The sequence below is a fragment of the Euleptes europaea genome, chromosome 1 (genome assembly GCF_029931775.1).
Source record: "Euleptes europaea isolate rEulEur1 chromosome 1, rEulEur1.hap1, whole genome shotgun sequence".
Lineage (NCBI taxonomy): Eukaryota > Metazoa > Chordata > Lepidosauria > Squamata > Sphaerodactylidae > Euleptes > Euleptes europaea.
Genome location: NC_079312.1, coordinates 24,220,555 through 24,241,037, shown reverse-complemented (window position 1 = coordinate 24,241,037; position 20,483 = coordinate 24,220,555). Strand labels below are relative to the sequence as shown.

General features: G+C 44.6%; 1 protein-coding gene across 1 annotated transcript; it reads right to left on the bottom strand.

The window, feature by feature from the left end:
* Positions 1–6,355: 6,355 nt before the first annotated feature.
* LOC130473806 (C-type lectin domain family 2 member D-like) lies at positions 6,356–18,974 on the bottom strand. The gene is made up of 4 exons (XM_056845422.1): positions 18,824–18,974; positions 8,157–8,323; positions 7,205–7,302; positions 6,356–6,485 (listed from the first exon to the last, which is right to left on the bottom strand). The coding sequence occupies exons 1-4, from the start codon at positions 18,972–18,974 to the stop codon at positions 6,356–6,358; spliced, it is 546 nt and encodes a 181-aa protein (XP_056701400.1).
* Between the last annotated feature and the right edge of the window lie 1,509 nt (positions 18,975–20,483).

The following is a 20,483-nucleotide window of genomic DNA, read 5'->3' as shown; positions in this document are numbered from 1 at the left end:
GGGGGAAGGTGTTGGTGAACTAACAATATGATATCTCCTCTGCGTCTCTCTGAAATTGGAGCGCACAGGCCATTTTTGCATGGTCAGTTTTAATGCTCAGTCACAGCTCTTTTTTAAAATACAACTTTAAAAATGCCTAGTCACAGTCCCAGCGCAAAAGGAGAAATTCCACCCCCCACTTGCCTGCTCCTGTGTTCCTGTTTGCATACCCATTAGCATGTGCATAGCTAACGCGCCGCTATTGTTTTGCATTGTTCCTTCAGGGGATTCTTCTGGGTTTCAGCGGAGCAAACACAAAAGGTTGCGTTACAGGGGCTCTTAATTAATGCGAAGCAGGTATGCACCGGCTTCGCAGTCACTTCCAGAATGACAGTTCAGCATGAAAAATTCAAAAAAATATGCAAGGCACTTCAGCCTGGAATGTGATGCTAATTATCATGCATTATCATGTGCACTCTTGTAGGCAACTACCAGAGGGTGCCCTGTTTCAGTAAATGTCTGGAGAGGCTTTTACAAAGAAAGGGCCTCATAGAATCATAGAGTTGGAAGGGACCACCAGGGCCATCTAGTCCAACCCCCTGCACAATGGAGGAAATTCACAACTACCTCCTCCCACACACACCCAGTGACCCTACTCCATGCCCAGAAGATGGCCAAGATGCCCTCCCTCTCATGATCTGCTTAAAGGTCATAGAATCGGCATTGCTGACAGATGGCCATCCAGTCTCCACTTAAAAACCTCCAGGGAAGGAAAGCTTACCACCTCCTGAGGAAGCCTGTTCCACTGAGGAATCACTCTAAGTGTTGGAAACTCTTTTGATTTAATTTCAACCTGTTGGTTCTAGTCCGACCTTCTGGGGCAACAGAAAACAATTCGGCACCATCCTCTACATGACACCCCTTCAAGTACTTGAAGATGGTTATCATGTCCCCTCTCAGTCTTCTCCTCTTCTGGCTAAACATACCCAGTTCCTATAACCTTTCCTCATAGGACTTGGTCTCCAGAACCCTCACCATTTTTGTTGCTGTCCTCGGGACACGTCCCAGCTTGTCTACATCTTTCTGAAATTGGGGTGCCCAAAACTGAACACAGTACTCTAGGTGAGGTCTAACCAGAGCAGAGTAAAGCGATACCATCACTTCACGTGATCTGGACACTATAATTCTGATGCAGCCCAAGAACGCATTTGCCTTTTTAGCTACCGCATTACTTCTGACTCATGTTCAGTGTTTAGTCTACTATGATCCCAAGGTCCTTTTCACACACACTACTGCTCAGACAAGTCTCACTCATCCTATAATTATGCATTTGATTTTTCCAACCAAAATGCAGAACTTTACAATTATTTCTGTTGATATGCATTTTATTGGTTTTATCCCAGTTCTCCAGCCTGTCTAGATTTATTTATTTCTCCCCTCCTGTCACAGACCTCCAGCAGCTCCCTCATTCGGTTCTTGAGGTCCCCTTCCGCACACCCATCAGTTGCCCTGATGTCTAGCAAGACCTGGACCTCATTAGTATATTAACGTAATGTTGAACTTTGGCTGCTTCTAGGTGTTCAGCTGAACAACAGAAAGACCAAAACCCCAAGGTTTTGTGCTTGTGCTTCTCTTCCCTCAAACAATGGCTCATACCCACCATGTACTAGAACACAGATCCAGTCCCCTCTGTAACGAAGATGGCTTATCTCAGGGACTCAACAGTCTTCTGCTTCTCTGAATGGTTTGTGGGGTCAGAAACCTTTCCAGGCCTTTGGAACGAGGAGGAGGAGGGCTGGACAGTAATATGGTGGGGTGGAGACAGGAAGAAACCAGTGGCGTAGCGTGGGTTGTCAGCACCCGGGGCAAGGCAAGTAATTTGCGCCCCCTAACCCGTGGATTTTAGCACTCGAGTCTCTTCCACTAGATTAGTTAAAGAAACCCTTACCCCCTAAGCACATGTATTGTTTGTTATGAAAATACTGATGTAATTAAAGTAAAATGCATCTAAATACAAGTTTATTTTCAAACACTTTATTGAGTGCGAACATGCATTACACATTCTCCACATTTTCAGCAGGTCTATGAATACAAATCTACAAATGTAGTAACCTAGCATGGGCCATGCTATTATATGTCGTCTCACAACCATCGTAAACGACAACAAATATCAAGACTAGCAAGAATGGGCTAACATTTATAAATATTCTAAGAAGATATTTAAAGAATAGATAACCTTCTTTGGTGTTTGAAGTTATGAGATAATGGGTTAGCCAAGAATGTGGACCCTTATCAAGTGGGATTGTTCGCTATTGTTAGGAGATGATTTTAAAATCCTGTAAATACGGGAAGCTGTATTGACCAAGCTCTTCTTCTCAGAAGGGGCTTCTTGCCTGTGACCTATTTACTTTGGGGGGTAAGAAACTTTTATGGACTCATGTAATTGCTCTCCTTTAATTATCTATGTAACTATGATGGGAGGATGGTGTAATGCTTTGTGGATTTAGTCTATGTTAAGAATGCAATATTTATGCTTTAATTAAAAAAGGCTTAGGAAGGACACAGATTTTCTAATAATATTTACTTGCGTCCTGTTCCCAGAATGAACCTATAGCATTACTGAGGTGCACTTTAGGCTAGTGTGTGTGTGTGTGAGAGAGAGATGGTTTTTACAACCTGCTTTTCTCAACCTTAAGAAGTCTCAAAGTGGGTTATAATCACAGTCCCTTCCTTTCCCCACTACAGACACCTTGTGAGGTAGGTGGGGCTTGAGAGAGTTCGGAGAGAACTGGGACTAGCCCAAGGTCACCCAGCAGGCTTCATGTGGAGGAGTGGGGAAACCAACCTAGTTCACCAGAGTAGGGTCCACCGCTCATGTGGAGGAGCAGGGGATCAAACCCGTTTCTCCAGATTTAGAGTCCACTGTTCTCAGCCACTACACCACGCTGGGGGAAGGAGGCAGCCACAGGCAGCATTCCTCTCCCCCACCATTCCCATTCAAAGGTCCTGAATGCAACAGCGCGCCACTGGAGCCAGCTTGCAGCTTCGGGGACCCCTCCAATGTGATTTTCCCCCTTCTAGCTTAGCAGCCAGGCAGCTGGGGCCACTGGCTACCTCCGATCACTCACCCACCCAAGCAGGCGGAAGGCCGGTTGGTGTTGGCAAGGGTCTGAGGCGGAGGATTAGCAGAGGGGTCTACACCTCCTCAAGGGCCCCGATCCTAAAACTGAGATTCTGAAAATCCTGGCTAGGCTATACCATGGGAAAATACGCAGCCAGAGGCGGAAATGTACCAAAAGGGGAGTTGAGGAGGGCAATCATTCTGGGAGCTTTTAAGGGTGGCTGGGAGGGAGACAGCCAGGTCTCTCCCCTTATGGGACGCTGTCCAGCAGGAATTCCTCTTCCACTTTCCCCACTGCAAGAGCACAGGACACCGTACAGAGATTTGCCCGTCTCCGTCTACATGCAAGGGAGAGACCGAAGGGCATTACCAGCTTCAAGCAAATGTGGCCTCGAGGCTGAGAGAGGGGAAAGCCAGGCCAAAGGGATGGACCACTCTGCTCCGAAAAGTAAAAACCCAGGTGGGATCAGGGGGACGGGCATGGGCCCATTTCCCACAGTGCAGCCCGCGACCCTCCACAAGATGGAGCCAGTGGGCCAAAGAGAAGATTCTGTCTTGCAAAGCAAAAAACCGGTCAGGAGCAAGCGAAGACTGGGACGCTCTCCCTAGATCTTCATTATTACTGTTAGTCACTGTTGAACCAACCAAACTTACCTGCAGCGGCGGCTTCTACTCAGTTCCCCACGTCTCCTCGAGTCCTCCCGCCTCCTGCTCGGCAGCTCAGCCAATTGCATGCTGGTTCTCTCCCGCGCTCAGCGCTGCGCTGGGCGGCTGCTTCACTGTCCCTCCCCCAGATAGTCCCTCCCTCGCTCTCTCCGCACCGCACCGCACGCCTGGCACGCACCCCCCCCTCCACAGTGGGCGGCGACCCGGCGGCTCGGATCGGATTCGCACAGCCCTCACTGCAGTGAGAGAGAGTGAGTGAGTGAGCCAGGCAGGGGCAGAGAGCTGCGAGTGCGAGTGCGCCCCCCCAGATGTTGCGCCCGGTGCGGCCGGCCCCCCCTGCACCCCCCACGCTACGCCACTGGAAGAAACTATTGGGGATAGTGAATATAGTGAAGTTGCAAAGTCACAGGAGCATCATACCATGTGCAGTAAATAAACTCCAAATAAGTATAGTGCAAAAAGGTAAAACTTAATTTTATTGAGACAGTCAACTCACAGACATGTTGCAGCCAAAAGAAGAGACAGAAGCCTAATCTAAAGAAGAGTATTCCCTATCACAAGTTGGTTTTATATGCTGACTTTCTCTACCATTTAAGGAAGAATCAAACCAGTTTACAATCACCTTCCCTTCCTCTCCCCACAATAGACACTCTGTGAGGTAGGTGGGACTGAGAGAGTGTGACTGTAGGCCAAGGTCACCCAACTGGCTACATGTGTAGGTGTGGGGAAACCAATCCAGCCTCCGCCACTCGTGGAGGAGTGGGGAATCAAACCCAGTTCTCCAGATCAGAGTCCATCACTCCAAACCTCTGCTCTTAACCACTATATCACGCTGGCTCACAAGGGACCAGCTAATCTAGTGGCATGTAGGTGCAAGAAAGATTGAATGGCTTCTACAGGAGCAACTTGTAGAGGCGTACTGCTCCTTGCATGTCCATGACAAAAGAGATGAACACAAAGGACACAGGATGAGAAGGAGGAGTCAGAGAGAAGCTCCCTGGTTAAGACAAGGAGAGGCAACTTGTTCATTAAGAAGATAACACATATGCACATATACAGCAATATAGTGCCCCCTGATGTCCAGGCGTGCAAGCACAAGCAATTTAGAGTTCTTATTTAGAGTACTGACTGGTCCATGGACCAATATTTCTTTATAGAGCTTGCACATCAGTGCACCTTTTAGATGGTTCTTTAGATAACACACTGAAGCGGGTCGTGCTGTTCAGATGACAGGCTCTTAGAATGTATCACTTACTGAGAAGTGAAGTTATCTTATTCAGCCAGTCATCAAGTGAGCAGGACTCAACAACTTTACTTACTTTTAAAAAGCAAGTCTTTTTATTGACATACTTCTAGTACAATATGTATAAATGCAGATTATCAAGTCTTTAACAATTCTATAAAAACTCTTGTCAAAGTACAATGTATGTATTTACAATGTATTGATAGCATACGGGCCTGCCCAAACCTCCTGGACTGGACCTGGCAACCCGCTATGCTGGCACTCGACTACTATTCTGGCCGCACGCCCACCCCAAACGCTACGGGACGGTCGCTATGCGCTCTATAGTTACGGACTCAGCCTCTCCTGTGAGCGCCGTGCAGTTAGCAGCTAGGAAGCAGATGCAGGGGCAGCCTCCGGTGAAGAGAAGCCATGTTCCTGTAAAACCCCTGTTCCAGCCGCAGCCATGTCATGAACAATTGACAGTCACGTAGTCAGTGCCAAACACCCCCCCTTGCAACATCCACAGCTTAATGGGCAGTCAACAGCGATCCTGATATCAAGATGAGTCGTTCCTCCAGCTCAGCAACAGCGATCCCAGGACGTTTTGCACAGATCGTACCCATTGTTCCAGAATGATAATCTTGTCAGCAGAAAATTTCCAGTTTCTCACGAGTTGCAAAAGCCATTGGAATCAGAATAGATTTCCAAATTCTCACTACCCCACCCCGGTAGCCACAGCTTAGTCCTTCGTCACCTTTTTGTCACCTGGGAACCTAGGAGGGTTGAAACCCCTCTCCCCGCCACCAGAAAAACAGTATATCTGGGGTGCCCCCAGCTCAATAGTTCTCTTGAATCTTGGATCCTGAACCTTTCTCTAACCAGCCTTAGGTCTTTCCTGGCATCTTTGCCGTTACTCTGTCGGTCTGGGTTTTGTGCAGCCTGACCACGCTCCCTCCCGCCTTGCTGGTCAAGTCCACGGGAACCCCTGCCCCACCTCGGTTTTAACTTTCAATCTGTATTAGTCTACGTTAATTTTGACAACACCTCATCTAGATACAGTAAATATACCCAACCAACAATCACCTGCTACATTGGCAACTGTGCTTGTACTCCTCTCTTGATATTCCTAGATTCTCTGTATGTTTGTGTGCATCACTGATTTGAATGAAAAAGACTTAAACTTTTAATTGGAAATCTATTGCTTCTGTCTTTATTTAAAGGTCACAGTTACGGGCTCTGGTAGACAAAGGTTGCGATACCGCTATAAAAATAAATATTGTAATTTGCCATCTTGCTTGCTAATTCCCCACGTTTAAGGGCAATTTGGCTAACAGTATGGAATAAAAGCAAGCAAGTCTTACATACTATTCCGTTTCAAAATATGTCAGAGATTTGCTGCAAATGAAGTGATGTTCTGTGCCACACCTTGAAGAGCTGGCTGTGCCTTCGTCATTCAGGTAGGCACAGTTTCCTCCGTCTCCAATGACCTTCAGCCTGCAATGGAAAACAATACTGGAATCAAGCAAGGAAGTCAAGCTGACAGCAAGAAATAAAAACCTTGACACCCCAGGAGTCTTTTTTTGGGGGGGGAGTGGGGGGACAGATCCTTGAGCAAGATCCTGGATTCCAAAAATGTCCACCTTGCAGATTCTCCCCCACCCCCCAAAAAAGTGTTATGTAGAAGACAAGTCAGTTCCACTATGGTTTTCTCACACACATGCTCTCATGCAATCATGTCTGACAGCAATTGTGCTAGAACTAGCCTTAGGTCTCTTGGGAAGGAAAAACTATTTAAGGGTATGGATGATGAGTCACAGCTAGCATAGCCTCACTTCCTCCCTTTGTGGTTTTAGAAGAGTCCTGATTTTGACAAAAGAATTTATTTATTTATTAAAAAGCGGATCTGTCACAGATCCTTCAGGAGCAGGTTTAGGAGCTGTTCTGTTTCAGGAATTTGGGGAGGGGGCAAACTTCCAACAGCAAATGTGTCAAAAGGTGGAGCATTTAGCTGAGCAGAATTGTAGGGTGCAGCCCAGGATATTGGATGCCCTGCATCCTACCTTCAATTTCAAATGAGTTATGTTTTGTTCAAAATTATACTCCCCAAAGTGTCAACACAACCCATCTCATGAACGGTGAAATGCAAAGCTGCCCCTGGGCTGAGGTATCAGGACTAAAGTCTAAAGGCGCGGGGCGGGGTGGGGGAGACTCACGTTGAGTTTTCTCCATTTGTCCATTTCCAGGGCTGACCTGGGTCTCTGTGGAGACCAATCCAAGAAGGATGATTGCCTTTGATTCGGCTCACAAAAACCTTTGGAGATCAGAAGAGAAGGAAGTTAAAGCCCTGAGCTGCTACACACACAGGTCAACAATGCAGCAGCTGCCTATGTATATAATGGCACACATGCAGAGACGAACATATGCAGCAGATGGAAAGAAAACAGCTTTGGTATTTATTTCCACAAAGCTCCTCACCTTCTTAGGTGAACTGTGAGCACCACAGCAGTATAGAAATGTGGGATACATGTTTTGAAAATGAATAGCCTTTGCCAACACACACACACCCCCAACGTGCTAAAGGTTTGCTGCTGGAATTCTAAGATATTTTGTACTTTAATTCAGAAACACATTCAGCTTCTTATGCTGCACAGGATCCAAGTGTGACTATTAGAGTAATATTGTTCTATATGAAGACATGAACACATGAAGCTGTCTTATACTTAGGGTTGCCAGGTCCTTCTTTGCTACCGGCAGAGGGTATGGAGAGTGGAGCCTGAGGAGGGTGGGGGGAGGGGAGGGGAGGGACTTCAATGCCATAGAGTCCAATTGCCAAAGTGGCCATTTTCTCCAGGTGAACTGATCGGCTGGAGATTGACTGTAGTAGCAGGAGATCTCCAGCTAGTACCTGGAGGTTGGCAACCCTACTTATACTGAACCCTTGGTCCATCAAAGTCAGTATTGTCTACTCAGACTGGCAGCAGCTCTCTAGGGACTCAAGCTGGGGTCTTTCACATCACCTATCAACCTAGTCCCTTTAACTGGAGATGCTGGGGATTGAACCTGGGACCTTCTGCATGCCGAGCAGATGCTCTACCACTGAGCCATGGCTCCTCCCTATATACAAAAAGATCATTCTGGGATGTACAAAATAGTTTCACTTCTTACCTTTTCTTTATTTTCAATAATAGCCAGGGAGGCACCATGTACCAAGCAGAAACTTTGGCTGGAGGTCCAATTGTCTTCTTTCTCCGAAATGTAGTAACACTTTCCCCTATGCCCAATCCAGTCATATGGGCATGTCGTATCTCCATCAGTATTCCTTTGGTTTTGTACTGAAATACACCATTACAAAGAAATGTGGTCAGAAAAAGGGGATCCTCAGGCCAAAACCTGCTTGTCAAAGAACAGGTACGGCTGGAAGACTAACAAAAGTTAGTCAAAGACATTATATGTCATGGTGGGGACTATGTTTCCATCTGCAGGCATGGATCTTGCAGCATCCTCACCAGGGCTGGCATCAGCATATTGCAAGGTGGGGAAGCTGACAGGGCCCAAGACCTCCGGTGGGAACCACTACCACTGTCCCATCCTCATTTGCTTTTGAGCCCTCCCACCCCCTGGCTGCACACACTGACTTGAGTTGCTAGGGGAAGGGTTTGTGTGCACTGCGTGGCAGAATAAGTTCCAATCACGCACACTGCTATGGTTGCCAGCCTCCAGGTGGTGGCAGGAGATCTCCTGCTATTACAACTGCTCTCCAGCCGATAGAGATCAGTTCACCTGGAGAAAATGGCCACTTTGGCAACTGGACTCTATGGCACTGAAGTCCCTCCCCTCCCCAAATCCCACCCCAAAACCTCCCGTCAATGGCAAAGAGAGACTTGGCAAGCCTACACACTGCTCAGGCCCATCAAAAGAAGGGTGTGCATGCATGCCTAGAAGCATAGTGGTGGGAAGCATGGGTGGTCTCATGGATATGTGCAGATAAAACAATGGATTTGTTCCAGATAAAATAATTGATCAGCCCATCCAATTTAAACTAAATCCAGACCAGGCAGAGGTGACAGTTGGTAAGGATGATGTTAGTATTCTTCAGATATTTTCCTGGACAGGTAGGATATAAGTATTGTAATAAACAGATGTACAAATTACCAATGCTTTTTGAAGGACTTGTAGGAACAAAATAAACAATAGGACAATGTCGTGTGGATGTTCCACAAAAAACCATTCCAGTCTGAGAGCAAGGATGGAGCAAAACACTCACGTGCTATCAGTGTGGATACACAGGGGGAAGTGACCAGAGGGTGGGACTAAAAGAACAAGGGGGTGGAACCATGATTAGGGTTACCAGGTCCCTCTTAGCAACTGGTGGGAGGTCTTTGGGGTGGAGCCTGTGGAGGGGGGATTTGGGGAGGGGAGGGACTTCAATGCCATAGAGTCCAATTGCCAAGAAGCCATTTTCTCAAGGGGAACTGATCACTATTGGCTGAAGATCAGTTGTTATAGCAGGAGATCTCCAGCTAATACCTGGAGGTTTACAAAATAACAACAAGCACTGATGGCACACAACTTATATTTGTATAAGTACAATCCTATCTAAGCGTATAACAATATACAGAAGTTCCCGAAGTCTGTAGATGTAAACACAGTGTAAATCACACCCAGAGACAAATGGACTCCAAAGAAACATGGAAAACCCAAACTGGATTTCCTTCGTAGTGCTTAAGCATCAAACTGCCAGCATAGTAAGATGAAAGTTCATCAAATAAAGCCGCAATAAAGCTGCAGTTGGAATTTAAATTACTTCATCCCTCTTTGCAACTGGTGGGAGGTCTTTGGGGTGGAGCCTGTGGAGGGGGGGATTTGGGGAGGGGAGGGACTTCAATGCCATAGAGTCCAATTGCCAAAGCAGCCATTTTCTCCAGGGGAACTGATCTCTATTGGCTGAAGATCAGTTGTTATAGCAGGAGATCTCCAGCTAATGCCTGGAGGTTGGGAACCCTAACCATGATGGATTTGTGAAGTAAATCCTGGCAGGAATATGAAATGCAGGAAAGAGAACTTACCACCCAAAGCTATTGCCAAGCCAATCACAAAAATCATGAGGATCAAGATTATGGCTCCTCTTCGTCCTATCTTATAAAGTACACATCTCCAGCATGAGGCTCGATCAACTAAGAAATAAAACATGAATAGTCTTGAGAAAGGGACCTGTATGGGAAGGCCATTCTGTGAAAGTAAGAAGATCCTCTCAAACATTTAAAGGTGTTCAAAAGGCCAAAGGAGACTTACAGCTGCTCAATATTCCCAATATTCCCAGTGGCTCAATGTTCCCATCCTATTCACTGTGCTTGAGGCACTGAAAGAACTTTTGTCTGGACTGGAGGAAAGGACTGTGACCTGTCCTACTTGAGCCATGTCATTGAGTGTTACCGCACTAGGTATTCCCAGCGATGTATCAAGAGTTTGAAACTGTTATAAAAAATACTGTTCGCTCTTTGGCCCCTTTAGCTGTGAAGACGTCTTCCAACCATTTTTTAGCTGTGGCATCCAAAAACCCTTTTAAAGTGATGTTTTGTATAAGATTTTCAAACTCTTAATACATCACTGGGAATACATAATGCGGTAACCCCACTGTAATAGTAAAAAATCCAGTACCAGGGTACCAGAATCTGGAGGAGATCCTGCCCAGGTTTTACTTATGGCTCTAGGTAAGATGGATAGGTAAGGTACTATGAAGGACTGTGGTAGGCCTTGTGTTCCTTTCTTTCTTTAGTCCAAATAAAATTATACTTTGTTCACTCAAGAAGACTCTCCTATATCCCTTTGTGATTGTGGCATTTTACAGTGATGTGAATGTTTAGTGCTGCTTAATTGTAGTGAATGTTTAGTGCTGCTTAATTGTATTCTAATGTCTGTTAAAAATTATGTTTATTTTTATTGGGATCTGCTTTGCAAGTGATGTAGGATAAAAGGATTTTAAATAAATGAATAAATAAATTGTTTTGCCACTAAATGCCAGTAGGGTTGCCAGCTCCAGACTGGGAAATACCTGGAGATTTTGGGGGTGGAGCCTGAGGAGGGCAGGGTTTGGGGGAGGGACTTCAATGGGGTATAATGCCATAGATTCCACCTTCGAAAGCAGCCATTTTCTTCAGGTGAGCTGATCTCTGTTGCCTGAAGCTCAGTTGTAATAGCAAGAGATCTCCAGCCACCACCTGTGATCAGCTCAAGTGATAATGATGTGGCAGCCCTTGTGAAATTATCCATTTGTACAGATAACCTGTGTGTCAGGTGTTATTTTAGAGTTGCCAAGTACCTGGGGAGAAAAATGTCCTACCCCTTCAAAGAGGTTTAAGGAGATGCTATTGACCTTCATGCCACAAAAGCTTCAGCTACCAATTGTCACACATTATGTCTCTATTGAAGTGACAAGACATTTTTTTTCTCCAATCCTGTTGGCACTTTTAGTGATCATGCCTCCCTCCCAATTTAAGGTAAATATTGGTGAGCTAGTATTTTTTATTAATTTGAGCCTTCAGGAGAAAGCAAATAAAAAACATACAGAATGGAATGTGGGGTATGGCTGCAATCCTGAGGGGGGCTGAATCTCCTTAAGAGCCGGCATAACCCCGCGCTGGTGTAGATTCCATTTTATGGTGTAATGCCTGAAATCATTATATGCTATGGGAAATGTATTGGAAATGTATTCTTTGATTTGAAATATATTCTTTGTACTCAATAAAGTATATCTGCACTCATGAACATGCCACACTCAGCATATTAGAGGTGGCTTCTATAAGTTACACCAAACACTTGCATATGTTACAGGCCTCAAGTATAAGAGGCCCACTGTTGCTCCTTAGTTAGAAGCTAATTAAAGAATTCATAGACGGCCTTAGTATGTTTTCATAAGCTGGCTTCCCACTCATAAGAGCCAGCTAGGAACCTTGTTAGTTAGCCTTGGCAGGCACCAAGGTCCAAGATAAGGATAGCCATGATTTAGAATCAAACAGAGAAGCACCTGACACTGGTGGGTCTTCTCTGCTCAGAGAGCATTAGATCACCACTTTCTCTGCAACGCCTCCGATTCTCTAATAGGATATGCCAATCCTGGGGTCCCTAGTATTGGGTATTTGGATATCTACGTTATGTATTGCATCTTTGTACCACCCATACCAAAAACTGTAATCGTGTTTGCAATCCTTTGATGTCTGTGTGAATTGTCCTGCGCCTTGGGGCAATTTTCACCTGTTTGTGTATTGGCCAATAAACAACTGCTTTGAATCTTCAACCTCCTGCTGTTTTATTGTCATTGGGATTGATACAATAATACAGGCATTTCAATGGCACCTACGCCAAAGTGGGGGCAAACACACCGGCATCCAAAAGCCACAGAGCTCCGATGGCCCCCACCGCCAGCGCAGCCACTCTGGGAACTAAATCCTGGAAGAGAACGCTCGTGCCAGCGTGGGGGAGGCGTTTCCTGGGGTGGGGCTGCCTTTAGGCAGCTTCCTCACATCTTTCAGCCCAGGAACACCCCTTGCTGCGGCAGCATGGCTACACCACCTTTTTGGGTGGCCTAGCCCTGCTAAAGTCAGTCAATGTATTTTTTACTTTTAAAAGATAGGTTTTTCTTCTCCGCAGCAGTCAGGAAGCCTCTGAGGAGGCACCACAGCTGTGCCACTCCTGGCCACTACAGATCTATCCCCCCTTTAGGAATGGGCTGTTTTTGTTCAGTAATATATTGTGCTGGTCACCTCAAACTATACACATACACACCCTTGCTGGGGATGAAATTACTAGTATAAAAGGAACGTCAATATGATCCTACAACACAATTAAAATTTCTTCGTCTACCTGGTGATTTAATCAGTAGCATGTGTGCTTTCATGCTAGGATTGCCAATTTCCAGGTACTAGCTGGAGATCTGCTATTACAACTGATCTCCAGCCGATAAAGATCAGTTCACCTGGAGAAAATGGCCGCTTTGGCAATTGGACTCTATGGCATTGAAGTCCCTCCTATCTCCAACCCCCCTCCTCAGGCTCCGCCCCAAAAACTTCCCACCGGTGGGGAAGAGGACCTGGCAACCCTATTTCACTCACACTAAAACACTGGAAAGATGGGAAAAGACACCAACCGATCAAGGTAGGAAATGAGTCGTGCCAGTTCTGTATTTAATTTTTTGAAATCTGCCAAGTGGAATGACTTAGTCCCTAATATCATAAAAGACTGGCATAATAAATGGGAAGTTTTTTTAAAAAAAAATCAAGAAATAAATTTGCCAAGTTTAACTAGAAGGTGTTGGGTATTAGAGAGCGAGCTTTGTTACATGTCAAACAGTTAAGGGGTTAACATTGCAACTGACCAAATGGTCAGTGTAGTGGCCATTGCAATCGTGCTTGAGGGTCACGTATACAACTATTTTGCATGTTCAACTGCTTTCAATTTCTTTGTTAGAAGAGAAAGTAGTTGTCCCACTTTTTGCTTGACTGCTGAACAGGCACGATGGAGAGAGGCTCTCTTTTTGCTAAGGGTGCCTACTCGTAAGTAAGCTTAGTGCCTTGCCAAAGGTCTTGGCAAGTATAGGAAACATAGAATGTAGACAGATATTATTTTTTTGGAACCCAGTGACTTTTTCCCTACCCTGAGTTAGAGTAAAGATTGTTTTACTTCAAGACAAATGCGTCTTGCCTCTTTTGTGCGTGTGTGTGATCTCAATTCTCATAGTTCAAGAGGAACGATCCAATCCCTCTGATTTGGTAGCAGAAAATTAAATATCGGGGTTCCCTTTACAGGAACTGGGGCCCCGATTCCCCAATAAGTGGGAATAGTACGCTTGGTTTTTATTTTGGCTATTGAGATAGGATCACACCGCACTCTTTTTTTTGCTTTTGGGATCTTCACTGGAGACGAAAGGATTTACAAACGCCCAGAGGGAATTTTTCCTGTGACGGAGCCAGCAGCCTGGTCTGCAAAGGACGGCAGGAAACTCAACCCCGCGCCCCGCGCTTGGATCCTGTGAGGAGGAAAGCAGCCCTGAGCCGCTGGAATGAGCACCGATAAGGGAAGTATGAATTCAAAAGGGCCCCAATCCGTTTCTGTCCCACATATCACCCAAGCCTCCTTCCCCGTATGGAAGAGAATGGTGGAAAATGCTTTAACAGCAATTGGGGTGAATCACGTTTTGAATGAAGACCTGCCAGCTGAGACAAATAGAGAAGCCCTTAAGAAATTTAAAATTGCAGATGCCCAGGCAATGAATTTGATTGCCAATGCAATTAATCCGGAAGAGACAGCGATCATTTTGAATAATGATACCGCCAGGAAAATGCTGAATGCACTCAATGAGAAATTTGGAACTGTGTCCAAAACCCAGAAAATGATTTTAAAAACTAGACTGTATGCAAATAGAATGTCTGGAGATATGACCCCCTTGCAACACCTTAAGAAAATGCAAGATATGGAATCAGAATTGAAGGCTGTAGGAGGGGAAATCGGTGAAGAGGAGTTTCTCATACTATTTCTGGGAAGTTTGCATTCTAAATATAACGCTGAAAAAAGGAATCTTTTGGGTAGAGAGGACTTGACCCTTACTAAGCTGGTGACTGCGCTTAAACAGTTTGAAGCAGACAGGAGCCAAGAGAGGGAATTATCTCGTGGAGTGTCTGTATTGCGTGTAAATGACAAATCCACAATCAGATGCTTCTCATGTGAAAAGCATGGTCACCGGTCATTTCAATGTGAGAAACGTGAAACAAAGGGAGAAATCCCCCCCCCTCTCGCCGGGAAGAAAAGCCCGCCAAATCCTCACAAAGGGAGAGGGATGGAAATGGGAGGCAACAGCCCCAATCATCCACAAGAGGGAGTTCAAGCCAAGGGAAGCCCAGATGGCACAATAACCCAAAGGCTTACCTAGTCTCGAATAAAGCCTCAACCAAAGATTATTTAAAGCGTGTGCATACATTTGTTCTTGACAGTGGTGCAGATGTACATGTGTCTGGCTTGAGATCAGCTTTTGACTTTCTAGAGCCTTGTGATGAAACATTAGTTATGGCTTGTGGAGAAAGATCTCTATGCACTCAGAAAGGTGAAGTTTCTATTGCAATTCAAAGCTACTGTGGAAATGTAATGCATTTAACCTTACAAGACGTATTCCTAATGCCTAATTCAGATGAAAATTTATTGTCCGTGAATAAACTAGTGGATGCAGATTTTGAAGTGTCTATAAAAAAGGACAAATGTTGCTTATTTGATTCTGAAGGGAGAGAATACCCAGTGCTATCAGTAGGCTCACACTATTGCCTGGAGAATGTTGCAAGTCAATTGGAGGAATATGCTAGTAGTGATTTTGAGAGCAATGTTGATTCTGATGAAAGTGATTTTGATGGAAATGAGGATAATGTTGAGGAAGAATCAAAGTGCCTAGTTGCTTTTAATAAAGGATTGACAGAGCAGAAGGCTGAAGATTGCAACCACAAGGACTGTTTGTACCAATGGCACGTGAAACTAGCTCATAAAAACTTTAAGTCAGTGAAGCAACTGCTGATTGATTGTGGAATGCCAGTTAAGGAATGCTTTAAGGACAAAGAACGTTGTGAAGTGTGTCTCAGAGGAAAGGGAACAGCGCCTAAGCACGTGCAGAGGCCAAGCAGTGTTAAGGCAGAGATTTTGGAAGAAGTGCACTCAGACTTGATTGGCCCACTCAAGCCTTCAGCAGGAGGGGCAAAATATGTTCTGCATTTCATAGACAGCGCTTCAAGATTTGCATATGTGTATTTGTTGAAATCAAAGACTGAAGTGGCTGAAAGATTTAAAGCTTATGTTGCCCTGATGAGGAATAAGCATGACAGAGGAATACAGTTATTGTACACTAACAGAGGGACTGAGTACCTTAATAAAGAAATGAAAGAAATTCTTGAATCTGAAGGAATAGAGCATGCAACCTCAGTTGCATATACCCCTAGGAACAATGGGTTGTCAGAAAGGTTTAACAGAACTCTGATGGAAAGTGCAAGATGCTTAATGCTACAGGCAGGCTTGCCTTACCCCTGCTGGGGAGAGTGTGTAAATACAGCAGCTTACCTTTACAACAGGACAATTTCAAGTGCTATCAACATGACTCCATATGAAAGATGGAATGGCAGGAAGCCTAGTCTGAAACACTTGAAAGCATTTGGATCTCGTGTGTTTGCATACATCCCAAAGGAGAAAAGGGGGAAAATGGATCCTACTACAGAACTTGGAATTCTTGTGGGATACCATCCTTTCTCAAAAGGGTACAGGATAATGGACATTAAGACTTACAATTTACAAATATTGAATGCAGTATACATAGATGAAAGAAATTTTATTAATAATCAACAAATTAATAACTTCAATGATCCAGAGGTTTGTGAAGAGGAAACCATAGAGATTCCATTTACAGCATGGGATTGCAATCCACCTGCTCCTGCGGAACAGCAAGAGACTGCAGATTCAAAAGGGGTTGATCCCGGTGCTGATGGAACAGCGGAACCCTCTCAGACCTTAAGGAGATCTACAAGGACTACAAAAGGAATACCAGCAGAGAAACTGAGTCTTTTCACTAGAATTGACAGCCACGTGGAACCCTCAAGTTGGGACGAACTGCAAAAGTTGCCCGATGGGGAGCGGTCAAGATGGCTGAAGGCAATTCAAGAAGAATTAGACTCACTGCAGAAGAATAATACCTGGAAACTAACCAAACTCCCACCAAACAAAAGGACTGTGGGATGTAAATGGGTGTTCAAGGTCAAGAAGAATTCGGATGGAACTGTTGACAAATACAAAGCAAGACTAGTTGCAAAAGGATTTACCCAGAAGTATGGAACTGACTACACAGAAACCTACGCACCTGTGATTAGTCACACGGCTATAAGGACTTTGCTGAGTATAGCCGCCTCCAGGAATAAAGTGGTACTGCAACTCGACGTCAAAACAGCTTTCCTGAATGGAGACTTATCAGAAGAAATATACATGGAACTTCCACCAGGATTAAAGGACTGTGATACTAAAAATCAAGTTTGTAAACTTGAAAAGACTTTGTATGGGCTCAAACAGTCAGCAAGAGCATGGAACCACAAACTAACCTCATTATTGAAAGCTCAAGGCTTTGAACAAGGAAATATAGAAAAATGTTTATTCAGAAGGAAGAAGGATGATGGATGGGACTTTGTTTTGGCTTTTGTAGATGATCTTCTGATTTGTTCTGACACTGAAGAAGCTGCAAAAGAAATTGCAAACAAACTGAATGAATCAGTAGAAGTGAAACTGCTTGGAGAAGTAAAGAACTATCTTGGAATGGAGATTGAAAGAAACCAAGACAATGGATTTTCAATCAATCAAAGGAACAAGATATTGGAATTTCTGCAATTCATGAATATGAAGGAGTGCAAGACCAAAGACACTCCACTTGACCCTTCATATATGGATCTAGACGGAGGTGAACTATTGCCTAACAATCACAAGTACAGAGAAGCTATTGGAAAATTTCTATACTTGAGCAACGTTAGTAGACCGGATATAAGTGCAGCAGTTGGAATCCTAAGTAGAAGGACCAGCACACCTGCAGAACATGATTGGAATGCAATCAAACACCTCACACAATACTTAAAGAAAACTATTGATTTGAAGTTGAAGATAACTCCAAATACTGAGCTGAAACTGATAGGATACATGGACGCTAGTCTGGGTGGTACTAGAACAGACAGCAAATCTACAAGTGGATATCTGTTCTACTTTGGAGAAAACCTAATCTCCTGGACCAGCCAGAAACAGCAAGTTGTGTCAACATCTTCAACTGAAGCAGAATGCATAGCAGCCAAGTGCACATGTACAGAGCTGGAAGAGATAATTGAACTGCTACGCGACTTTGGATTAGATGAACTGACACCTGCTACAATGTTTGAGGACAATCTAGCGTGTATAGTACTACTGAATGGCGAGAACTCTAAGAAAGGGAAGAAACTGCTTCGACTCAAATTGGACTCAGTAAAGGACAAACAAGAAAGAGGTCTCGTAGTAGTGAAGTACTGTGAAAGTAAAGAGATGGTGGCCGATATCCTGACGAAGCCACTGCCTAGACAACAGTTTGAATATTTACGTGATGCATTGTGTTTATATGTCTGAATGTAACTAAACCTCGAAAAGGGGATTGTTGGGTATTAGAGAGCGAGCTTTGTTACATGTCAGACAGTTAAGGGGTTAACATTGCAACTGACCAAATGGTCAGTGTAGTGGCCATTGCAATCGTGCTTGAGGGTCACGTATACAACTATTTTGCATGTTCAACTGCTTTCAATTTCTTTGTTAGAAGAGAAAGTAGTTGTCCCACTTTTTGCTTGACTGCTGAACAGGCACGATGGAGAGAGGCTCTCCTTTTGCTAAGGGTGCCTACTCGTAAGTAAGCTTAGTGCCTTGCCAAAGGTCTTGGCAAGTATAGGAAACATTGAATGTAGACAGATATTATTTGTTTTGTATCCCAGTGACTTTTTCCCTACCCTGAGTTAGAGTAAAGATTGTTTTACTTCAAGACAAATGCGTCTTGCCTCTTTTGTGCGTGTGTGTGATCTCAATTCTCATAGTTCAAGAGGAACGATCCAATCCCTCTGATTTGGTAGCAGAAAATTAAATATCGGGGTTCCCTTTACAGGAACTGGGGCCCCGATTCCCCAATAGAAGGAAAGGAGAGCAAGAAATGGGTTATATCACCCAGTGATCCATTTTAAAAATGGAATGAGAAGGGCAGGGGAAGGCCCTCCACTAATGCCAGGACAATCTTCTTATGAGCTGGATTCGAGTTCTCCTACCTCCGTCAGTGTTTTGCGCTGTGTTGTTTGTGCATTCCCCGCACACTTCATTTTCCCCAGGACGTAGGACATCTAGTTCATCAGCTGTGGTTTCATCTTGATGTTTTCTTCCTCCAGGCTCGGAGACAGGAAGATAGGCTGCTGGCTGCATGGCTGCAAATCGTTCTTCTTACTGACGCTGTGAGCTCCACTCAGACGAAGCCAGAAGCTCTGTGTTCTGCAAAACAATAAAGCCCCGTGCAGAGTTGAGGAAGTTTACTGTGCAAGTGATTCTTCTCAATACTGCCTCCCGTCTAGAATTTGTCAATTGAAAGGGGCCAAGAAACAGAAGATGCACTCTACTGAAACTTTGGGGGCCTGGTATTCAGCAGTGTGTTGCAGAAAGTTTTCTTACAGCCACTGACAGGCTTTTGAAGAGGAGACAGGCAACAACATAGCAAGCTGAGCAAAATGTTTCTTTTTATGCAAGTTGCATCTGGGTATCCCTGACCCAACTCACATTCACTGCAGAAAGTGTAGAAGTGGTGGATGCAGCAGCAGAGGAAACTGTGTGTGGACCTTTCACCATTCACTCACTCTCTCTCACACACACACACACCATTTCCTTTTGTTCTTTACTCAATGTTGCACTATCTGATAAGCCAGGCAAGATACTGTCCCAGACCTGGGTGGGTGAGAGAATAGGGTAAGGCGTAAGATCTCATCCATCAGCTTTCTTAACTGCATTGGTTGTTGCTCTTTCCTTATATTTCTCTCCTCCCCCTCTCCTCCCAATGGATTGCTGGTTACCAGGTGGTGCCTGCCAATGTGGTTCTTAGCCCTCGGTTCCTTCTCACCCAAAGCAAAGACCAATCCTGGCCTTCTTCCACCTCACTAGAACATGATGCTTCAGAAGACCATGACCTTCCCCAGCAGCATCACATTTGTGTCTGTAGGGAGCCCCTGTTGGGAATAGGGTTGCCAAGTCCCTCTTCGCCACTGGTGGGAGGTTTTGGGGGCGGAGCCTGAGGAGGACAGGGTTTGGGAAGGACCTGATAAAGAGGGACCTGGCAACACTAGTTGAAAAGTTCTGTTATTATTATTCAAATTTGTCGGCAGTATTCCTAGTAGCATTGGGTCTAGAGGGAAATCTAATTTTAACACCTTCCACATTTCCTGATGAATGTCTGTCCAGAACCTCTTGACTTTCTTGCATGACCACCAGGTATGAAAATAAGTCTTGTCCATTGTTTTACTTTTAAGGCTGTTCTTCTCTTGTTTTTAATCTCACTTATAGCTGTAGCTGTACACCAGGCACAGCTGTTTAGGAAGTCAACCTCTCCTCACTTCTTTTCCCTTTCATGCAACGCATCAAAGGTCACTTTCCGTTTTGAAGTGGCTTACTCAGTTTCTCACATACCATGACACTGTAAGTTTTCAGAACTTCACTAAAAGTCTTCTTTCCCCACCCCATACCCAATTTCTTTTTGCCGTACCAGACAAGCTGCACTATCACATAGATAATCTGAATTTTGGATAGGTAGATGGAATCTGCGTGGGTGGTTTTTTTTTTTTCTTTTTTTTCTTTTGATGCGTTGGAATTATATGATAGGACCGTTGCGATCACTAATGTTAAAGAAATCAGGAAACAGATTGATACTTCTAGTAACGTTCTGAATGC

Bases quoted from the DNA above. Each gene is read 5' to 3' on its own strand.
- LOC130473806 (XM_056845422.1), bottom strand. From the start codon at position 18,974: ATGCAGCCAGCAGCCTATCTTCCTGTCTCCGAGCCTGGAGGAAGAAAA. The intron at 8,324-18,823 runs GTAGGAGAACTC...GGTGTATTTCAG, and splicing joins AGCGCAAAACACTGACGGAG to TACAAAACCAAAGGAATACT. The intron at 7,303-8,156 runs GTAAGAAGTGAA...TGATCTCCAAAG, and splicing joins TTATTGAAAATAAAGAAAAG to GTTTTTGTGAGCCGAATCAA.